The 20,582-nt window shown below is 40.1% G+C and overlaps 1 protein-coding gene and 1 long non-coding RNA gene across 2 annotated transcripts; both read left to right on the forward strand.

Annotated features, from left to right (window-relative positions):
- The first annotated feature begins 529 nt into the window (after positions 1–529).
- On the forward strand, positions 530–5,455 carry LOC133139549 (uncharacterized). Its single transcript, XM_061259119.1, has 5 exons — positions 530–575; positions 1,596–2,245; positions 2,310–2,605; positions 2,726–2,777; positions 5,259–5,455. The coding sequence occupies exons 2-5, from the start codon at positions 1,612–1,614 to the stop codon at positions 5,453–5,455; spliced, it is 1,179 nt and encodes a 392-aa protein (XP_061115103.1). The 5' UTR covers positions 530–575; positions 1,596–1,611.
- An 892-nt stretch (positions 5,456–6,347) lies between these two features.
- Positions 6,348–7,974, forward strand: LOC133138095 (uncharacterized). Its single transcript, XR_009709674.1, has 5 exons — positions 6,348–6,444; positions 6,552–6,706; positions 6,816–6,858; positions 7,525–7,544; positions 7,721–7,974. It is a non-coding gene; the product is annotated as an uncharacterized LOC133138095 (long non-coding RNA).
- Positions 7,975–20,582: the final 12,608 nt, after the last annotated feature.

Here is a 20,582-nt window from a genome sequence, read left to right on the forward strand (position 1 = left end):
CTACAAGCAGTATGAGTTGGTAATTTGAATATATTCCACGGGAAGTCGGAACCCTCTTATACAGTAAAATATTTAATGTGAAATCAACTCAACTGGACTCATTTGCACTCTTATTACAGTTGAATTAGTACTGCCTGGTATAGCCTCATGCTACTACTGTAGGTCAATTGTGTAATCGTGTCATGAATGCAATGCTTCATCAACAACCTAACGGTTCACAGCGAACAAAAAATGGAAAATCTATTCACTGTTAACATTTTGTCTTGAAACCAGGAGAAACTATGTGACGTTAGACAACAATCGGTTGTTGTATGTAAAAAGCGTATTCTTGTAAATAAGTTGTCCACACCTATTCGTATGAGGATTTTTGAAGTTACTCCCAAAAGCATGTGACTAGATGCATGTGACTGTATTTGACATTTATTTTTGGCAAGTAGCCATTGCTTTGGCAAGTAACCGAAATTGAAAGTAATAAAGAGAAGTTACTTTACAGCTTGCACCGCAATCTTTGGACTTTCTTTCCGCACTTTCTGGAGTCCGAACACAGATTGCGTCTCGGTGAGCTCCCGAATCAAGTAAGGCTTACATTCCGTCTGTCTAATTCCGAGAAAATGACACGCAGGCATTAGAGGTAGGCTATTGTTTTGAATAGAAGAACATGGTGGCAGATTTGTTAACACAAGTGAGGTGCTTAGTTTTCGAAGAAACAGAAATGCCGCGATCGGCAATATAGGCGTAATTCAGGTGAATGTTGTTTACTTTTGGATTACATGACTCTTGTATTTAGGAAGGTGCATTTTGTTATTCATTCGGCTAGGAAATCGTTTGTTTTCATTACATTACATTAATGGCATTTGGCAGACGCTCTTATACAGAGCGACGTACAACAAAGTGCATACCCATAACCAGGGATAAGTGCGCTGAAAGACCCGAGAGGGAATTACAATTTCAACTGCTAACTGTACAACAAAGGACTAGGGCCTATTTGATCATCGTTTTATGTTACTGTACACTGAAAGCAATTGAGTTTGTGGAAATGCCATTCATGTAATGTAATTTCTCAATGTGCAAATGGCAAGTTATTCTTGGAAACAAGACCACAGAGAGGTTTTCCAAATTGGCAGCTTTCACTTCTCGCCTGTGGTGACTTCATCCTGTTCTGTCCAGAATGCTATTCAGCATAGATCATCAACTCTGGCCCCTGAATCCGAATTCAGCCCTGAATGTATTTTCTCAGCGTTTTTGTTTCCCCCTCATTGCTAGTTCGTCTTGTCCTGTTTCTGTTCCCGAGCCCTTGATTCCGTCCACCAGTTCTAGCCTCCTTGTTGCCTTGCCCTTGCCCTTGCCCTTGCCCTTGCCCTTGTTCCTGAGTCCTTGCCCTAGTTTATTTGGTTTTCTGGTTTTGACCCCTGCCTGCTTCCCTGGACTCTTCTTTGCTTTTTGGATTTTTGTACCTCTGCCTTTTTGGACGGACCCCCTGGTTTTGACCCTGGCATGTTTTTCGACTCTGCTCTGTCTGCCCCTTTTGATATTAAATCGCCATTTTTCTGCACCCCCGTCTGCTTCTGGTTCCTCTGTTCCCCCTGGCATAACAGAACGAACTAGCCAGGCATGGAACCAGCGGACCCCACCCCCTGGGATAGGGTGCACGACGCTTCTATTCACTCGGCCCGCATGTGGAGGTTGGAGCAGATCACTGCCCAACTCACAGCGATCCAGGCCAAGCTCTTCAGACCCGGCTATATCCAACTTCCTTTCCCAGCCCTAATCCACTCTCCCACTCCACTCCTGACCCGGCTTCCAGAACCACATCTGTTCCAGCTTCCCCTTCAACCCCAGTGCTCGTCTCCGGGTTCCGAGCCCCGTCTGCTCGAGGACTGCTCGTCTCTGGGTTCCGCGCCCCGTCTGCCCGAGGACTGCCCGTCTCCAGGTTCCGAGCCCCGTCTGCCTGGAGCAACCCCGTCTCGGGTCCCCGAGCCGCTTCTGCCCGGAGAGGTCCCGTCTCGGGCCCCTGAGTCGCTTCCGCTCCAGGACCTTGGTCTGGCCCCTGCGCCATGTCTGGCCCAGTCCCAGGCTCTGGCCCCGGCCCAGGCGCTGACTTGGGTTCCAGACCCCTCCAGGTCAAGAAGAAAGAGACCCCGGGCCTGTGCCCACCTGAGACCCCGGGCCCGTGCCCGCCTGAGACCCCATGTTCCCTCCGAGAAGCCCCCGAGCTCCCTTCCTTCCCTTCGAGACCCCCGTTTCCGTCCGAGACCCAAACTCCCTTCCGAGACCCTCGTTTCCGTCCAAGACCCCCGTTTCCGTCGAAGACCCCCGTTTCCGTCGAAGACCCCCGTTTTTTTGTCCGAGACCCCCGTTTTTCCGTCCGAGACCCCCGTTGCCGTCCGAGACCCCCATCTCTCCGTCCAAGACCCCCGTTTCCGTCCGAGGCCCCCGTTTCTGTCCGAGACCCCTGTTGCCGTCCGAGACTCAAGCTCCCTTCCCAGAACCCCGTTTTTCCATCCGAGACCCTCGTTTCCGTCCGAGACCCCAAGTCCCCTTCCGAGACCCCAAGTCCCCTTCCGAGACCCCTGTTCCCGTCCGAGACCCTACCCAGTTCCCCTCAGTGCTGCCCTCATTCCCATTCCTTTGTATTATTATTACATGTTTAATGAACTGTGATCGAGTGCATTTAACTTGTTGTCTGTTGGAGGTAAATTAATCCTGCTGATTTTGTTGTGCACAGGAACGTGCTTTCAATGATGTGGCAAATCATGTGGCATTTGTGGATGTGGATGGTAAGAAACAAATATTTAGCTTCATTATCTTCATTGTTATAAATCACATCTTGTTGTGTGCTTCTGTTAGCACATGTACAGTGGTCTCCTGAATTGTTGGCACCCCTGATTGGCAATGTATTGTTTTGTACATTGGCAGTCAAGGGTGCCAATAATTCTGGATCCTATTGTATATACCGACTTCTGACTTCTGTTCCTAATTTCAGTTTTTGTTTAAATGTCAAATAACAATACACTTCCTTATTGCAATCAGAAGGTGACGTTTGTCATTATCATTTCAAATATACAGGTGCATCTCACAAAATTATAATATTGTGGAAAAGTTTTCTTTTTCTTTTTCGTAAGTCTGTGATTTTCATATATTTTAGGTTCATTACACAAAGCCATTTATTTCAAACCTTGAGGATTACGGCTTACAGCTCATGAAAAAAGAAAGAAAAAAGAAGCCGAACAGAAATGTACTGTTATCGAGGTAGTCTTTTGTACAAGTAGTACTAATGCTGGAATAACTATCTACTGGCTTCAGCAGAGGTCACAAAATTCATTATGTGTTTGGCTTCAGCCTGGGTTATAAGAAGACAGTGGGAGAACGGACCTGAGACGTCGAAACGCTTGGGGAAACTATGTTAATTGAAATGGTTTCTTAAATGGTATGGTCATGGGTCAACATCTCATGCAAATTACATTGCAGAATTAATTATTACTTAATAAATTACTTCTCATATAATTTCTCATGAAATCTGAAATGAAGTTAACAAAATGTACAAATGTTTCAAGATGAAATAATATACAATATGTGATGGTGTAAAGTGTAGACACAAAGGCAGGCTCTGCTCCCTACCTCTCCACTCCTCGGGCTGCTGATATGGGGACATTAGAGACTGGTACCTGAGCTAGCACTCCAGTGGCAACATACAGTGGAGGAGCAATGCAAGGTGCTGTGTGCATTCAGCCATGAGTGCCTGGACCATCCAGTCACAGTTAAGACCCGGAGACGACCCTGATGTGCTTACTTTCCATCAATCCGGCATACATAACCGTCACCCTGATGTAGATCCAGGCTAGTTACAGGGGACATGGTCTCTGGTATTAATCTCAAGAACCATATTTTCAACTATGCTGCAACCGACACAAAAAGGCAAATTTTTGACTGAACTGAACGGCATTGATTTTTGTCACCAAGACAGTTTGTGAGATTTTTTTGTTTGTTTTTTTTGCCAGGTCTCATGATGATATACCCATCTTTCTGAATGTGCTATCATAATCAGAGAAATGAATTACTTCAGATAGCTGATATGCACTCAGTGAGCACTTTATTAGGTAGACCTGTACACCAGGTTGTTAATACAATTAAATCAGCCAATCATGTGGCAGCAACGAAATGCATAAAACCATGAAGACATGGTCAAGAGGTTCAGCTGTTTTTCAGACCAAATGTCAGAATGGGGAAGAAATGTGATCTAAGTGACTTTGATTGTGGAATGATTGGTGGTGCCAGAAAGGGTAATCTCCTGGGATTTTCATGCACAACAGTCTCTAGAGTTTGCAGAGAATGGCCAGACTGGTCAAAGCTGACGGGAAGGTGACAGTAACCCAAATAACCACACATTACAACAGTGGTCTGCAGAAGAGCATCTCTGGACACGCAATGTGTCAAAACTCTTTAAGTGGATAGACTACAGCAGCAGGAGACCTAATAAGTCTAATGAATATCAAATAAAGTGCTGAGTGTATATTTCAAAATATTTTCGCTGCACCATGTTTTGTCATCCATGACTGCTGTATTATATATATTTTTAAAAATCATTCCTGCCAGCTGAGGAGGATATACACCCATCTTTCTAAATGTGCAATCATACCCTCAGATACATTCAGATGATAGATGTTCAATTGAAAGCAGAAATAACTAAATGAGTTTTATTTGTAATATTTAATGTGCTGCAGGTATATCTGTTGCTCCTGTTCTGTGACCTCTCCTATTGCTGTGGAAGTGCAGAATATTCCATTAATGGAGAGTGCTGTCCGATGTGCTCACCTGGTAAGTCACTATCTTTCATCAAAATAAAGCTTCTACTGCAGTAGATCTTGGCTTACAGGGATTAAGAAGTGAAAGCGCTCTTTATTTTGTTGTCATTGAAATGTCATTTCAAATGGGTACATTTTAGCTATGTTTTGTGATTAATCTTTCACATAGGGGAGCATGTTTATAAGCACTGCACAGAATACACAACGACCTCCTGTAAACCGTGCACTGCCGGATCATTCCTGTCGGTGCCCAGTGGTCTTCTTCATTGTATCTTTTGTACAGTCTGTGACCCAGGTGAGAAACGATTCATATTCAACCAATGTGTTTATTCATTACATGGCCATTTGCAACTTGCTTGACTGTCTTTATAAAAAAAAAAAAATTCTATATTCTGTTTTTACTTGATGGGTAACAGGTTGGAAGTGTGGTAATACGGGTCTTTATTCTCCGTTCAGGTCTTGGTTTAAAGACGGACAGGGAGTGCAGTCCCACCTCTGATGCAGTGTGTGGGCCTCTGGATCAGCACTACTGCACTGAGGCAGATCATAAGAAGGGCTGCAGATTAGCACAGAGACACAGTATCTGCAGGCCTGGGACATTCATCAAACGCAATGGTGAGATTGCATCATATCCGCCATCTATCCTATCCTGATTCAAAACCAAAATAATCATGAAGGTGAAACTGCATCCAACAGTCAAACAATGTATTAACTCCCTGAAATAGTCATAAAAACGTTGTTAATCCAACACATTACATTACATTACAGCGATTTGGCAGACGCTCTTATCCAGAGCAACGTACAATAAAGTGCAGATCCGAACCATGAACAAGTGCATTAAAGACCCAAGAGGAAAGTACAGTTCCAAGTCCTAGAGTGATCACTGAGATTAAACTTGAACCCTTGAAAAGTACATCAACCTTCAAAGTAGCATACCATGGTTGGCAGCTAGAATACCCTGAATACTAAAATAATTATACATAAGTGCAATTATAACCTATAGCATACATGTGGCGGATTACTGCTTATTTTATTAATTGCTTCAAAGTAATTAAAACAGTAAATGCAGAAAAACATGTTTTAATGTTTCCTATGATCCCTTCCATATGCCTTTCATCAAATCAGTTCTGCTGCATGCGTGTCTTTAGCCTGAATAGTTTAGGCATGTGTCAGCCATAGCTCATAGCTAGCTCATAGGCCAAGTATATATGAACAGATTAAACCGTTAAAACAGATTGTCCTGCACCCTGTGCAGTGTAAATTGGTGCATTGTTTACCCCATCTTCTGTCGGGGTATAGTGTAGTTCCTCTCATTTCTGAGCGGTTAGCAGAGGCCACTCGCTGCACGATCTGCTTCTGTTAATGCAGGTTGGGCTTTGTGCACGCTAATGCTCAGTTTAAATGTGCGTTGTGTGGGAAATGTTCTTCTTTTGTTCATAGCCTTTTCTGTTTTGCAAAATTAGCTCACTTAACTGCTCAGTCTGCTTTTCGGAAAACTTCTTTCGAAGATTTTAAATGCCTTAACATGCCTTCCAATATTTACTTGCACAGGAACAACATTGACCAATACTGATTGCGAAGAATGTCGTGACAAAACGTTTTCAAATAAATCTTCTTCGCCATTCTGCAAACGACACACAGAGTAAGTTTCCTGCATTTATTCCAAAATTACAAGAATTGGGTTTGATACTAAATATAACCCTGATGATTATTTGAGATTTTCTTTGAATGTATTTACTTTTCTGACAGTTGCCAATCCTTGGGACTTCAGGAAATTACAGCTGGAACAAACACATCAGACAGTGTATGTGCAACAAGAAATGATCCTCGTTCCAGAGTTGCTGTGCTTGTGCCTGTGGCGCTTGTAGTAGTGCTATCAGCTGTCATAGGAATTTTCATTTGAAGTAAGTTTGCCCATCTGTCTGATAAGACTTTAATACATATGTAAAGGGTATTGGGGTTTAAATGGCTGTTTTTAAGTTACTTACTGTGTTACTTGTATTCTGTGAACAGGAGAGAGAATGTAATCGATGGATAGAACAGCAGCAGGATGAAGGTAAGGGAGTGCACATCTTTGTGGGGGAGATCACAATGCTGATAAGAATACCATTAGATGGGCTGTGTGTAGCCTGGACTGCATCTGTTACAGTCTGTTCTAACAGGTTAGAGCCATTCTGTTCATATACATTACTGTTACAGTCTGTTCTAACAGGTTAGAGCCATTCTTTTCATATACATTACTGTTACTGTCTGCATCTGTTAGTCTGTTCTGCCAGGTTAGAGCCATTCTGTTCATTTACATTATAGTGAGGGGTAATTTCAGTTAATGTATTATCTCATCAATTAATCACCACTGTAAAGACAAACCAAAAACTGGAACAAAGCAAAAGCACATCAGTGAATGTGGACCAAGATATGTTCATGTTCTCATAGTTACTGTGGCTATGCTGCTTGTATTAGAATTATCAGTTGTGATTTTAAGAACCATTCTCATTTGAAGTAATTTACCAGTCTATCTGATGAGATGTTATAGTTTAAAGTTGACAGTTATCTATATTCTGTGAATAGAAATCCTCATATTTACACAAGAGATATGAGTGGTAAGCATACTAGATTTTCATCAGAAAATAAAAGTAATGTAATATTACATTTTAAAGTTATTCTGAAAGATGTAAACATTGTATTCAAGTAACTAAATAATTAACCAGTATTTTGCTTTCAGAGAGGAGAATGAAGTACACGGTATGTGTGAAACTTTTCACATTATGTGCCTACATTTTTAAATACATTTGAAGTGCAGAATTGGCTAATTGCTATAATGTTAATTTAATTCTGGAGTCACTCCTGATGTTGATGAATGAAATGATACTTTTACAGTTAGTACTGTATTTACTGAGATAAAGTCTCCATTTTTCTAGGAAACAGAAAGAAGAGACCAGTTAAACCAGCTGCAGCATGAAGATAAGGGAGCATGTGATAGCTTAATGAGGGAAACAACAAAAGCTGATAAAAAACTATTAGATGTCACATGACTGCCCCGACTACAGTCTGTATGGACTTGTTATAACAGGTTAAAGCCCTTTTGATTCTGTTTATGGACATATTTTCATTTTATTGAGGGGTGCTTTCAGTTAATGTATTCCTTCATTAATTAAACACCATTGTGAAAATCCATCCATCCATTATCCATCTTATCTAACCTGACTATTCCTGGTCAGTGTTGCAGGGCGGGCAGGAGCTCATCCCAGAATGCAGGCGAGAGGCAGGAATGCATCCTGGACAGGTTACCAGTCCATTGCAGAGCATGTAACATTGAATGAATGAATGAATGAATGAATGTTTCTTTATTTCGAACATTAACATAAAAACATTTTGAAATAAGTACAATACACAATACATTAAAAACATCTTAAAACAAAAAGGAGAAAAAAAACAACAAAAAAACTAAAACATAATAATGTACAATATTAATCATAATTACAATGAAAATAATAGTATTTGTTCGAAAAGGAGTAGGAATGAAGCCTCTGCTTATCTGGTCCTACCCCTATTTACTTCAAAAATAAACTTAAATCAGGTCTCTGTCAACGTTATATTTAATTACTTTTCATATTTCTTTATTTTTCTTTGAACCATAATGTACCTTATTGCCATGTGCCCTCACCCCCCTCCTCTTCTCTGTATCCCTCAATCATAATATTTCTAAACCTGCTCTTAAACAATACAATAGTTCTACTTTGTTTTATTTAATCATTCAAACTGTTCCACAGAGTCACTCCACCAAATGAAATGCACATGCTCTTCAAATCTGTGCGAACACAGCGTTTCTCAAAATTATTTTTCCCTCTTAAATTATACCCACATTCTTTGTCCTTAAATAACTTTTGAATGTTACAGAAGAATAAATGATTCTTTGCTTTATACAACATTTGTGCAGTTTTGAACTTGACCAGATCCATAAACTTGAGACACTTGGAATTCAGAAATAATATATTAGTATGTTCCCTGTACCCAACATGGTGTACAATTCTTAATGCTCTTTTTTGGAGTATACATAACGGTTGTAAAGTTGTTTTATAGGCATTCCCCCAAACCTCCACACAGTAAGTCAAATAAGGCAGTACAAGTGAACAATATAAAATATACAACACCCTTTGTTCCAGTATATGTTTGGCTTTCCCCAACACAGCAATGCTCCTTGATAGTTTGGATCTTATATATTTTACCTGTGGCTTCAAAGAAACTTTACAGTCTAGTATTACCCCTAGAAATTTTATTTCATATACCCTCTCAATATCAACCTGGTCCACAACCAGTTGCACTCTTGTGTCTATTTTACGATTACCAAAAATCATTAATTTGGTTTTATTCAAATTCAATGATAATCTATTTACATCAAACCATGTTTTTAATTTATTCATTTCTATTTTAACCATCGCTAAGAGCTGTTCTAAATTATCTCCGGAACAAAGGATGTTGGTATCATCTGCAAATATAACCAATTTAAATAATTTTGATACTTTATATATATCATTTATATATAAAATAAACAATATTGGACCAAGTACTGACCCTTGCGGGACTCCACATATAATGTCTAAGCAAGATGATTTGTGATCTCCCAACTGTACAAATTGTTGCCTGTTGCTGATATAGCTTTTTAATGAACCACTTAAGCCCTACTCCTCTGATCCCATACCTTTCCATTTTACTAAGCAATATATCATGATTAATTGTATCAAACACTTTCTTTAAATCTATAAATATTCCTACAGCATACTTTTCCTTATCTATACAATTAGTTATTTCCTCTGTTAGCTCCATTAATGCCATAGCTGTTGACCTGTTGGCTCTAAAACCATATTGGCTATCTGATAATAAGTCATATTCCTCGATAAAGTTGTATAATCTATTAATGAAACATTTTTCTAAGATTTTAGAGAATTGAGATAGTAGGGACATGGGTCTATAATTAGTAAATTGATGCTTATCACCTGTTTTATATACAGGGATCACCTTTGCAGTTTTCATTTTACCTGGAAATATACCCTTTTGAAATGACAAGTTAAAGATGTGACTTAATGGTTTTGCAACACCCTCAACCACTTCCTTTACCACGGTCATATCAAACCCATTCTAGTCAGTTGAAGTTTTTTTCTTGCAGGTGTTGATAATATCAACAATTTCTTTTTCATCAAAAGCTCTTAAGAATATGCAGTGTGAATTTATAGCTATACCATCTCCCGCTGCCCCCCCTTCTCTTGACCGATCAGGGATTCCGTCTGCCAATCTTGGTCCCACGTTTACAAAAAAATCATTGAACTCATTAACCACCACATTCATGTTGTTTGTCGTATTATTATTATCAATAAAATAATCAGGGTAATTATTATTTGCAGTTCCTTTTCTAATAATATTATTTAATACGTTCCATATCCCTTTACTATTATTTTTATTTTTCTCTAATAATTTATTATAATATTCCTTCTTGCAACTCCTCATTATATTTGTAAACTTATTTTTATATGTTTTATACTTTATTTCAGCTTCATTGGTTCTATTTTTTATGAATTTCCTATATAATAAATTCTTTTTTTTGCTGGCATTCTGTAACCCCTTTGTAATCCAGGGTAATTCAATGTGTCTATGCTTCCTGTTGCATTGCTGTAATGGACAGTTTTTGTCGTGTTTGGAATCTTTCAAGAAATGTATCATATGCTCTGTCTACATCACACTCATCATACACCTCTTCCCAGGCCTGTGCCAGTAGGTCTGTTCAGAATGCACTGAGGGATTCAACAGTTCTCACTCTCTTGTATTTAATTATATTATTTTCTTTCGCATTCCAATGATCACACTCATACACCACGAAAACTGGCAAGTGATCACTGATGTCATTCAGAAGTATACCACTCACTATGTTGTTGTCCATATAATTAGTGTAGATATTGTCAATCAGAGTGGCACTGTAAGACGTCACTCTGGTTGGCTTAGTGATAGTTGGAAAGAGACTCACAGTAGACATTGCGTCGATAAACTCATCAGTCCTTTTATGCTTGTTAGGATTAAGGAGATCAATGTTATAATCCCCACACATAAAATGTACCTTCTGATCTATTTTGGCAAACATTCCCTACATAATCTCTGTAAATATTTCAATGTTAGACCCTGGAGTTCTGTATACACAGCTGACATTTGTACCCATGCAAATTTCTATAGTAATACATTCCATTACGTCATTAATAATAGTTGACATACTTTCTATTATCTTGTACCTTAGGTTCCTGTCTATGTACAAAGCCACTCCCCCTCCCCCTCTGTTCACCCTGTTCCTATAATTCAGTTCATATCCATGCAACTCCATGTTCTCCAATCCCTTCTCAGGGTTGAGCCATGTCTCAGAAACAGCTATAATATTGAATGGTTTTTTAAACTGCTTTATATACTCTTCAATTTTTCCGAAGTTGGCATATAGGCTTCTACTCTTAAAATAAATGATTGATAATCCTTGATCTAATTTAATGCTCTTATTGAACTTCTCTTCCGTATAGTAACCACAATTATTACTTATATTTTGAAAGAAATTGCTCTCAGGGTCAATGTCATGTTCAAATACATTCATAATATATATATTTCTTTACCCATACAAGAAAAATGATGGAAACCATACTAATCAGTGGTCTCTGTCAAACTTGTCCAGTTGGTCAATGCTACTGATGCATTGCCCATAGGAATTCTCTGCTGCACCAATAGGTTTAATGAAGACTTTACAGCTGATAGTCCAAGTGGACTGAATTTTACCTTGTTTTCTGAGAGCCCTTGCTCTTCTGGCTATGTCAGCATTTCTTTTGGTGAGATGTTCATTTAAGTAGACATTCACAGCTCCACTGATTCCTTTAGGAAAAGTAACCTAATATGCATGTCCATTCACTACGGGAGGAAACCAATATATCCGGAGGAAACCCAAATGGACATGGAGGAAACATATAAACATACTCCAGAAAGAAAGATTTGAGCTGGGTTTTGAACCTGTGACCTTGCTGTGCCATCTGAAATCCATAACATACAATCAGCATTTGAGCTCTTAACTCCAGCAAATCAGAATATTATACTGAACTTACTAACTGGAGGAGAAGCAATCGACACAGTTGCTAGTCAATGGAATCTTGAAGAAAATTGAAGGCCAATTTCCCCAGCAACTGTGGCATTTTTACATCGTCTCAATGATGAAATCTGCATTCATTTAACCAATGAAACCTGAAAGCATTACAAGTTCATGTCTTTGTTTCTCAGCATTACATGTTTATGTCTTTGTTTCTCACTGCAGCACTGCCTTTTTTCGGTCAAATTTAGAATTACATGAATAATCATTAATAAGAACTGTATCATTCACATGATCAAATATTTATATTTTATATGTAAATATGTATAGTGTATATGTAACTTTTATACTGAGAACTGTAAGGGTAATTTTCACTGACAATGTGTGTGTCAACATAAAGACAATCACGTGATTACAAATAACCTTTTAGTGATAATCCTTATTACTATTAGACCACTTTCTGAATTAAGTGCTTATTAGGAGTCTTTCTCTGTCGCTCTCCCAGCAGACAGACAGCCTTTCACCTTAATGTCTCTGCTTCTCAGCCTAGCACATTCTGGTCTTACAGCAAAGTCAACAAGGGGTATTCAGAAGACAAAATACTGATAAATGTTCATGGCCGGCTTCATGTCGGTAAAGCCGCTCCTTCTGGAAAAGTGTGTATAAGAGTCTTACTGTGTCTGATTCAAATCAGAAAGCTGGTAAGCTTTCTCACTTTCTGTCATTTCTTTGCAAATAAATCCGAAAGTTAAACTCAAGTACAGCTATCGTTGTTTTTACTGGGATCTGTTTCTGATCTGATTGCTTGATATGCAAAATTACAAAACTACCTAATACTACTATGTATCAACAGAGATAATATATAACTAGATGTGAACTGAAATATACTAATGTACTTCCTTCCCACCTCAATTTTTCATAAAGAAAAACAAAAAAATGATTGAGGAATTATTCAAAAGAGTTGTGCGATGTACATTTACTTCCTCATTTATGTAATTTTAGGTTTGCATATTTTTGCACCACAATCGTCCCCATGTCCCTCTGTGTGGCCATGGTTTAAATAAGCTTCACTAAGAAACTGTATTGGACTATAAAGCCAGAGATGAGAAACTAAGGCGTCCATTTTTCTGCACATAATGGGAGAAGATGCATTGGACATTTACAATAGCTTTCATATTGACAAGGAAACTTTAACATTGACTGTGCTGATGGCAAAGTTTGAGGAATACTTTGTGCCCCAAAAGAATGTAACTTTTGAGAGATACAAGTTTTTCTCTGCCGTTCAGAAAACCGGAATGAGTTTTGACCAATACCTTGCTGAATTACATACCCTGAGCAAGTCATGCGAATTAAGATCCAAGAAAAACGTCAGCTATAGTGAACATGGAACATCCACAAAACAAAGAAGAACGATTCAGAAAAAACACTTGGATTTCGGCTGACGTTTCCCAGTATGGCCTAGGTGCAGTACTGTTGCAGATGAGTGATAACAGCTGGCAGCCTGTAGCCTATGCGTCTCGTGCATTGACAAGTGCTGAAGTCAATTTCGCACAAATTGAAAAGGAACTTTTAGCCAGCACATACGCCTGTAAACGTTTCCACCAGTACATATATGGACAGGCTTTTGAGCTAGAGACTGACCACAGGCCCTTAGTGGCCATAATGTCCAGGCCCCTCAATGACTGTTCTATGACAATTCGGCATCTGTTAATCAGGTTGCAGAAATATGATGTGAGGATGATTTATACACCAGGAAAGTTTGCTGCTGATACATTCTCAGGTGCAGTCAACAAAATGGAAAGTCCAGATGAACAGAAATGTGCAGAAATAAAGACTTATGTGGACATGATTGTCACATCACTTCCGGCGTCTACTAAGCAAACAGAGCTGATTAGAAAGGCAACTGAGTTGGATGACACAATGAGAGAGCTCAAAAAGACCATATTGACAGGGTGGCCTGAACAAAAGCATGACTGATCCATGTCCATTACTGGACATACAGGGCAGAGCTTTTGGGTGTGTGTGTGTGTGTGAATATATCTATGTATATATCCATATTTGTAGGAGCCAAAAGATATTAAAATATCTCAGCTTGTGCTTCCCCCTAGTGGCCAGCTATAACAAATTTCGACTACTTAAGGGCACCCCTGGATGACGAAAGCAGCGTTTGCCGATTGAAGACAGCTGCTTACCTGAAATGGGGGGCTAAGATGGTGGCAATGTAGAAGGGCGTGTGTTTTTCGCTTTGCCAGGTTCTTAGGAGGGTTTGTGATTAAACAATCGATGCAATCTCATTTACTGACATAAGGCAATGCACAAGTGACTTTTTATATGTAGAGATGCCCTGAGATATGTTAGCCCTGATTATGGGTATGCACTTTGTTGTACGTCACTCTGGATAAGAGCGTCTGCCAAATGCCAATAATGAGATGATTTTAACTTGAATGGGGAAAAGAAGAAAAGGCAGTAAAGCTTTGTTCACGGACACGACACAAGACAAGCTAACGTTGCACGAGCCTGTTGCTAGCAACAACCCAGCAATACAGGATTTAGAGGAGGGGGCCGAAGCTAACTTTAACTTCCAATCTGATGACATTGCGTTTACACCCTTAGAAACTCCAACAAAATCTCCAACAAAAAAGATAAAACGTGACAGTGGAGATAATGCTGAGATTCTAGCAGCAATCCATTTGCTCTCTGAAAAGCACGATGAAACTTTCCGAAAAATCTCCGCCATTGGAAAAACAATGGAATCTACTTCAAGACAGGTGAAGAAGTTAGCATCGACAGTCCAGCAGCTTACTTTGGACGTTAATCAACAGAAGCGAACACTGGAAAGCATGAATAACGAGATTCATAAACTGCAAACAGAAAACAAGGCACTGAAGACGGCTGTCGCTGACGGTCAGCGTTACAGCCGAAAGTGGTCCCTAAAGATCCATGGCGTGAGAGAGGAAGATGGGGAAGACATCAGGAGAAAGATCGTTGACATCCTCGGGAAAACGGCTCCCAATATTCGTGATAGTTTGAAGGAGGGGGTCGATATCGTCCATCGCGTTGGGCAACGACAACAAGACAACTCAGCTAGATCAATCATCGTCCTGTTTGCAATGAGACGTTACCATGATATTGTATGGCGAGAGGCGAAAGGTTAGAAATTTCTTATTGATAACAAACTGAGAATCACCGAAGCTCTGTCCCAAGAGCAGGGGTGCCCAATACGTCGATCGTGATCGACCGGTCGATCGCAAAGGTAGTGTGGGTAGATCGCATGGCATTAAATTAGATAGCATATCATCCATCCTCACTATGGCACCTGCCACTTGATTGGCGTACAGGGCAGCCAGTCTGAGAGCACGAGCGCGCACGAGTGGTCAACCGCACAAGCTACTGCAAAAACAGCGTTTTAATAACGTGTAATAACCTAGTTAGCTCCAATTTATCTGAACTGAAGAACGGGTATTAAAATGAGTGGGGGAGCTGGACCAAGTAAGAAACCAAAACAAGGGAGGAGGCCGTTTTTTTCACAATGTCATATTCGAAGTGCGTTTGTCTGATCTGCCAATCTACCATCGCTATTCCAAAGAAGGGAAATGTGGAGCGGCACTTTCGGACGGTGCATAAAAACTACGACAGTGACTTCCCTCCGAAAAGCGAGCTGAGAAAGAGAAAGATGAAGGAACTAAAATCACAGTTGTCCGGACAGCAGTCATTTTTCTCACAGCTGAGCTCAAAAGGTAAGGCAGCCACCGAAGCATCGTTCTGGGTGAGTCACTCCATCATGAAGCACAACAAGTCTTTCTAAGATGGAGAGATGATAAAAGAAGCATTTGTTGAAGCGGCTGACTCGTTGTTTCGGGACTTTAAAAACAAACCGGAAATATTATCTTCAATCAAAGCTCTCCAGCTATCAAGAAGTACAGTGACACGGCGCTGTGAAGTCATGGCCGAGGACTTGACACAGCAGCTTTGGAAGGACATCGCGGCCTGCGAGTGTTTCTCACTGCAATTGGACGAGTCTACAGACATAAGTGATACAGCCCAATTGTGCATTTTTATTCGGATGGTTTTCACTGATATGACTGCAAAAGAAGAGCTGTTAACAATACTGCCCAGGAAAGAACACACACGGGGAGAGGACATTTTTCAGTCTTTCAAAAACTTTATTGAGAAAACCCAGCTCCCAGTGTACAAATTGGTGTCAATCACCACAGGCCTGCTATGGTTGGCTGCTCGAATGGATTTATTGCCAAGTGCAGGGAGGACGATGCTTTCCCCGACTTCCTCAATTACCACTGCATAATACACCAACAAGCATAATGCGCAAAAATGCTAAACATGAAAGAGATAATGGATGTGGCGATGAAGATTGCCTGTTCTATTCGAGCTAGCTCTCTTCAAAGACGGCTGTTCCGTGCACATCTGGAGAAGGCTAACTGCGACCACACTGAGTTGTTGCCACACACCGATGTGAGATGGCTTAGTAGGGGGAAATTCCTGCAGGGATTCCGAGAGCTCTGTCCGGAGATAAAGGAGTTTCTCCTTGTCGCTAAACATGAAGAATACAACCAACTAAATGATGATCAGTGGCTGCTAGACTTGGAATTTTTAACCGATCTGACCAACATGTTGAATGAGCTTAATTTAGAGCTGCAAGGAAAAGACAAAACCGTGGTCGATATGATCAGCTCAGTTAATGCTTTCAAATGAAAAATGCAACATCTATTGTTGTTGAATTTATACATTTATGTGATTATTTCATTATTAATTGCTTATCCTTGAGTGATCCAGATCATACATAATTATTAAAGTATCATAATTTGCTTTGTGCTAATGAATATTATTTTCTGTAACTGTGTGAGTTGAGATGTCTCTCTCCTTCTGTACCTGCGGGCGGGGGGGCAGGCAGGCAGGCAAGCAAAGTTAAACTTCTCACCCAAGGAATTCTTACCTACAAGGATTGAAAAGATCTCAGCGACTGGATCACCTGCATACGGTTTGACCTACCAAAATAGGCTACTGCTAATCACTGTTGCTGTAGAATTGTGGATTTTTCTCATTCTCAGAGTGGGACAAATGGAACTGAGATACTGAACTTGAACTGAAAGGATTATCGTTCTTGAGTGTGACATTGCATTTACATCGGATTAGCAATGTTGTACTGTATTGATATTTGAGTTGAATGGTGAATTTTGATTGTATTTCTCCTGTGAAGGTAATACTTTAAACGATCAATTACATTACATTATTGGCATTTGGCAGACGCTCTTATCCAGAGCGACGTACTGTTGATTAGACTAAGCAGGAGACAATCCTCCCCTGGAGCAATGCAGGGTTAAGGGCCTTGCTCAAGGGCCCAACGGCTGTGCGGATCTTATTGTGACTACACCGGGATTAGAGCCACCGACCTTGGGTGTCCCTGTCCTTTACCTTGACCACTACGCTACAGGCCGCCCAATTAACCTAAAAAGGGGGTATTTAAAGGATAATTACCTGTTCACCTGAAACCAAGAAAAGAGTTAACTCCGAAAGGGAAAATAGCTAAAATAAATGGGTTTCACCTGTTAAATTTAGGCTATTAACCAAAGTAAATATAGACTGGTCTTAAGAACTATCTAGTTGATAAAAACTAAAATAACCTATTCTAAGTAAGGAAAGAGATAAACAAGGAGGGTTAAAGGGTCACTTACCTGCCTTATTGTGAATATTTTGTTTATGTGTATTGTATTATCAGTTACCTAGTCCCTGGTCTACTATTTTATTGACTCAACTACTCCTTCGAGCCTAGAACCGGTGGCTTATAGCTGTCTATACAGTGACACAAGTACTACAAGGGAGATGAGTGGAAGACCACTTTTAACACCCACAGCGGTCACTACGAGTACTTGGTGATGCCATTGGGCTCAGTAACGCCCCTTCGGTCTTCCAGGCACTTGTAAACGACGTGCTCAGAGAGATGTTGGAGAGGTTTGTCTTTGCATATCTCGACGATATATTGATCTTCTCCAAATCTCATGCTGAGCACGTCAATCACGTCAAACAAGTCCTCAAGTGCCTGCTGGATGCACGCCTATTTGTGAAGGCAGAGAAGTGTGTGTTCCACACCACATCCGTATCCTTTCTGGGGTTCATCATATCTGAGGGGCAGCCCAGAATGGACCCCAGGAAGGTGGCAGCAGTCAGGGACTGGCCCACCCCTGGCACAGTGAAGCAGGTGCAACGGTTTCTGGGGTTTGTACGCCATTTTTTACCGCAGATTAATTCGCAACTTCAGTGCTGTAGTGGCTCCCATCACTGCACTCACCCGGAACACACCTTCTCGGTTCCAGTGGAATCCAAAAGCCCAAGCAGCTTTTACCGAGCTGAAGAAGCGCTTCTCCTCTGAACCTATTTTAATCACCCCTAACCCCTCCCTCCCCTTTATTGTGGAGGTCGATGCCTCGGAACAGGGGGCAGGAGCTGTTCTGTCCCAGCGGTCACCTCTTGATGGGAAAGTACATTCATGTGCGTATTTTTCCCGGGCACTTTCACCAGCCGAGAGGAATTATCACGTGGGGGACAGCGAACTGCTGGCGGTTAAGCTGGCGCTGGAGGAGTGGCGACACTGGCTAGAGGGGGCTGAGCACCCATTTATGGTCTGGAATACATCCAGGGTGCTCAGAGGAAGAATTCTAGACAGGCTCGGTGTTGCTATTCTTCTCACAATTTAACTTCCTACTGACCTACCGTCCAGGTTCTAAAAACGTGAAACCGGCCGCTCCCTCCCGGCTATATGATGGGTCAGAGGAGGACCGTCATCCTGCACCGATTGTCTCAACCACCCAAATTATGGCTCCAGTGTCATGGGGTATAGAGACCGTGGTGCGGGAGGCACAACGTCTGGAGCCAGGCCCGAGGGGCGACCCACCGGGTCGTCTGTTCGTCCCCAATGCCCCTTTAATCGGATCATAACCAAATTATTTAGAAATTAAGTTGTACCCAGGAGACCTCTGGTATGCTAGGTTATTGGAAATTTAACAATTCCCTTTTAAATGATGACTCTTTCAATGATTCCAGAAAAAAACTAGTAGAGGAAATCCTTGATGATGGCTTAAATAATGATTATAGGAAAAAAATGGGAATTCTTTAAATATAAGGTCAGACATATTGCGATTAAAAGATGTAAGGAAAGGAAAAATAGCCTCGAAGTTGATTTGATGAATGAAATTGACCTTTTACTGAAGAAAGAAAATATTACCTTAGAAGAAGACATCCAGCTACAGTTTTTTAGATATGGCAAAAGGAGCATTCATTAGGTCTAGAGCTAAGTGCCTAGAGGATGGTGAAAGGAATACAACTTATTATTTTTTTGCTCTTGAGAAATAAATTTGAAAAGAATTGACTGCCCTTAATATTAATGGAACTCCTTCTAAAGACCCAAAGTTGATTTCAAATTTTGTCACTGCATTTTACGAAAAATTATATAAATCCAACTTTAATGCAAAGGATAGTGCTAATTTTATGGAAGAAAATTAATACTAACCCCCTCAATCGATGAAGATTTTAAATCTATTTGTGATTCTGAATTGTCAGCTAGGGAAATTAAAGATGCATTTTTTTCAATGAAGAAAGGCAAATCACCAGGTATTGATGGTTTATCTGTCAAATTTTATTTACACTTTTGGGAACTTATTAGTGGTCCATGAATCTCTATGTATAGAGAGTGCATCAGTCGGAGAGAGATGACAGTTACAATGAAACAGGGCATTATATCTCTAATCCCCAAACCCGATAAAGACCCTTTATTGATTGATAATTGGCGTCCTGTCACTCTTTTGACAATAGATTATAAGATATTGGCCTTAACATATTCAAACAGATGAAAGAAATGTCTAGATTCCATTATAGCTGAAACTCAAACAGGATTTGTGAGAAATCACATTAGTTGTAACATTAGACTCATTTTGGACCTGCTGGATTATGCAGATGCAGTTGATTCTAAGGCTCTTATTTTGTTTTTAGACTTTTATAAGGCCTTTGACACAGTTGGGCATACTTTTCTTTTACAATCTCTCAAGGCATTTGGCTTTGGTAATAACTTTGTTGACATTGTCCATATGTTTTACAAAGATATTAACAGCTCAGTTATAATTAACTTTTTAACACTTCTCATAGATTCAAAATTAATAGAGGGGCCAGATGAGGTTGCCCTATTTCTCCCTTTTTATTTACTTTAGTAACCAAATTATTGTCAATTAATATTGTAAATGACAGAAAGTTTAAAGGAATTTCAATTTTTGGGAGGAATTAAAAAATCTCTCAATTGGCAGGTGATGCCACGTTTTTTCTAAAAGATAAGACACAAGTGTCCAATGCTATTGATTTGGTTAACCAATTTTCCAACGCTTCGGGTTTAAGATTGAATATGTCCAAGTGTGAAATTTTACCTTTCTTATAGCTAGACAACATCTAAATTTCTCAAGTAATTTTCAACATTTGGCTTCAAAGAGATTTGTCTATCCTAGGTTCTCCTTTCTAAAGCAGAAGGCCTTTCTCATTTTGTGTATCCTTCTTTATCCTTATTTGTGAAAGATTCAACAGCAACAGAAGTAAATAAAAATGTTCTAGAAAATCCAATCCTGGATTTCATTGATGCGGTTAACAATTTTAAGGTCAATTGGTTAAAAAGATGTCTTAAG

This window comes from Conger conger, chromosome 10, assembly GCF_963514075.1.
Source record: "Conger conger chromosome 10, fConCon1.1, whole genome shotgun sequence".
Classification (NCBI taxonomy): Eukaryota; Metazoa; Chordata; class Actinopteri; order Anguilliformes; family Congridae; genus Conger; species Conger conger.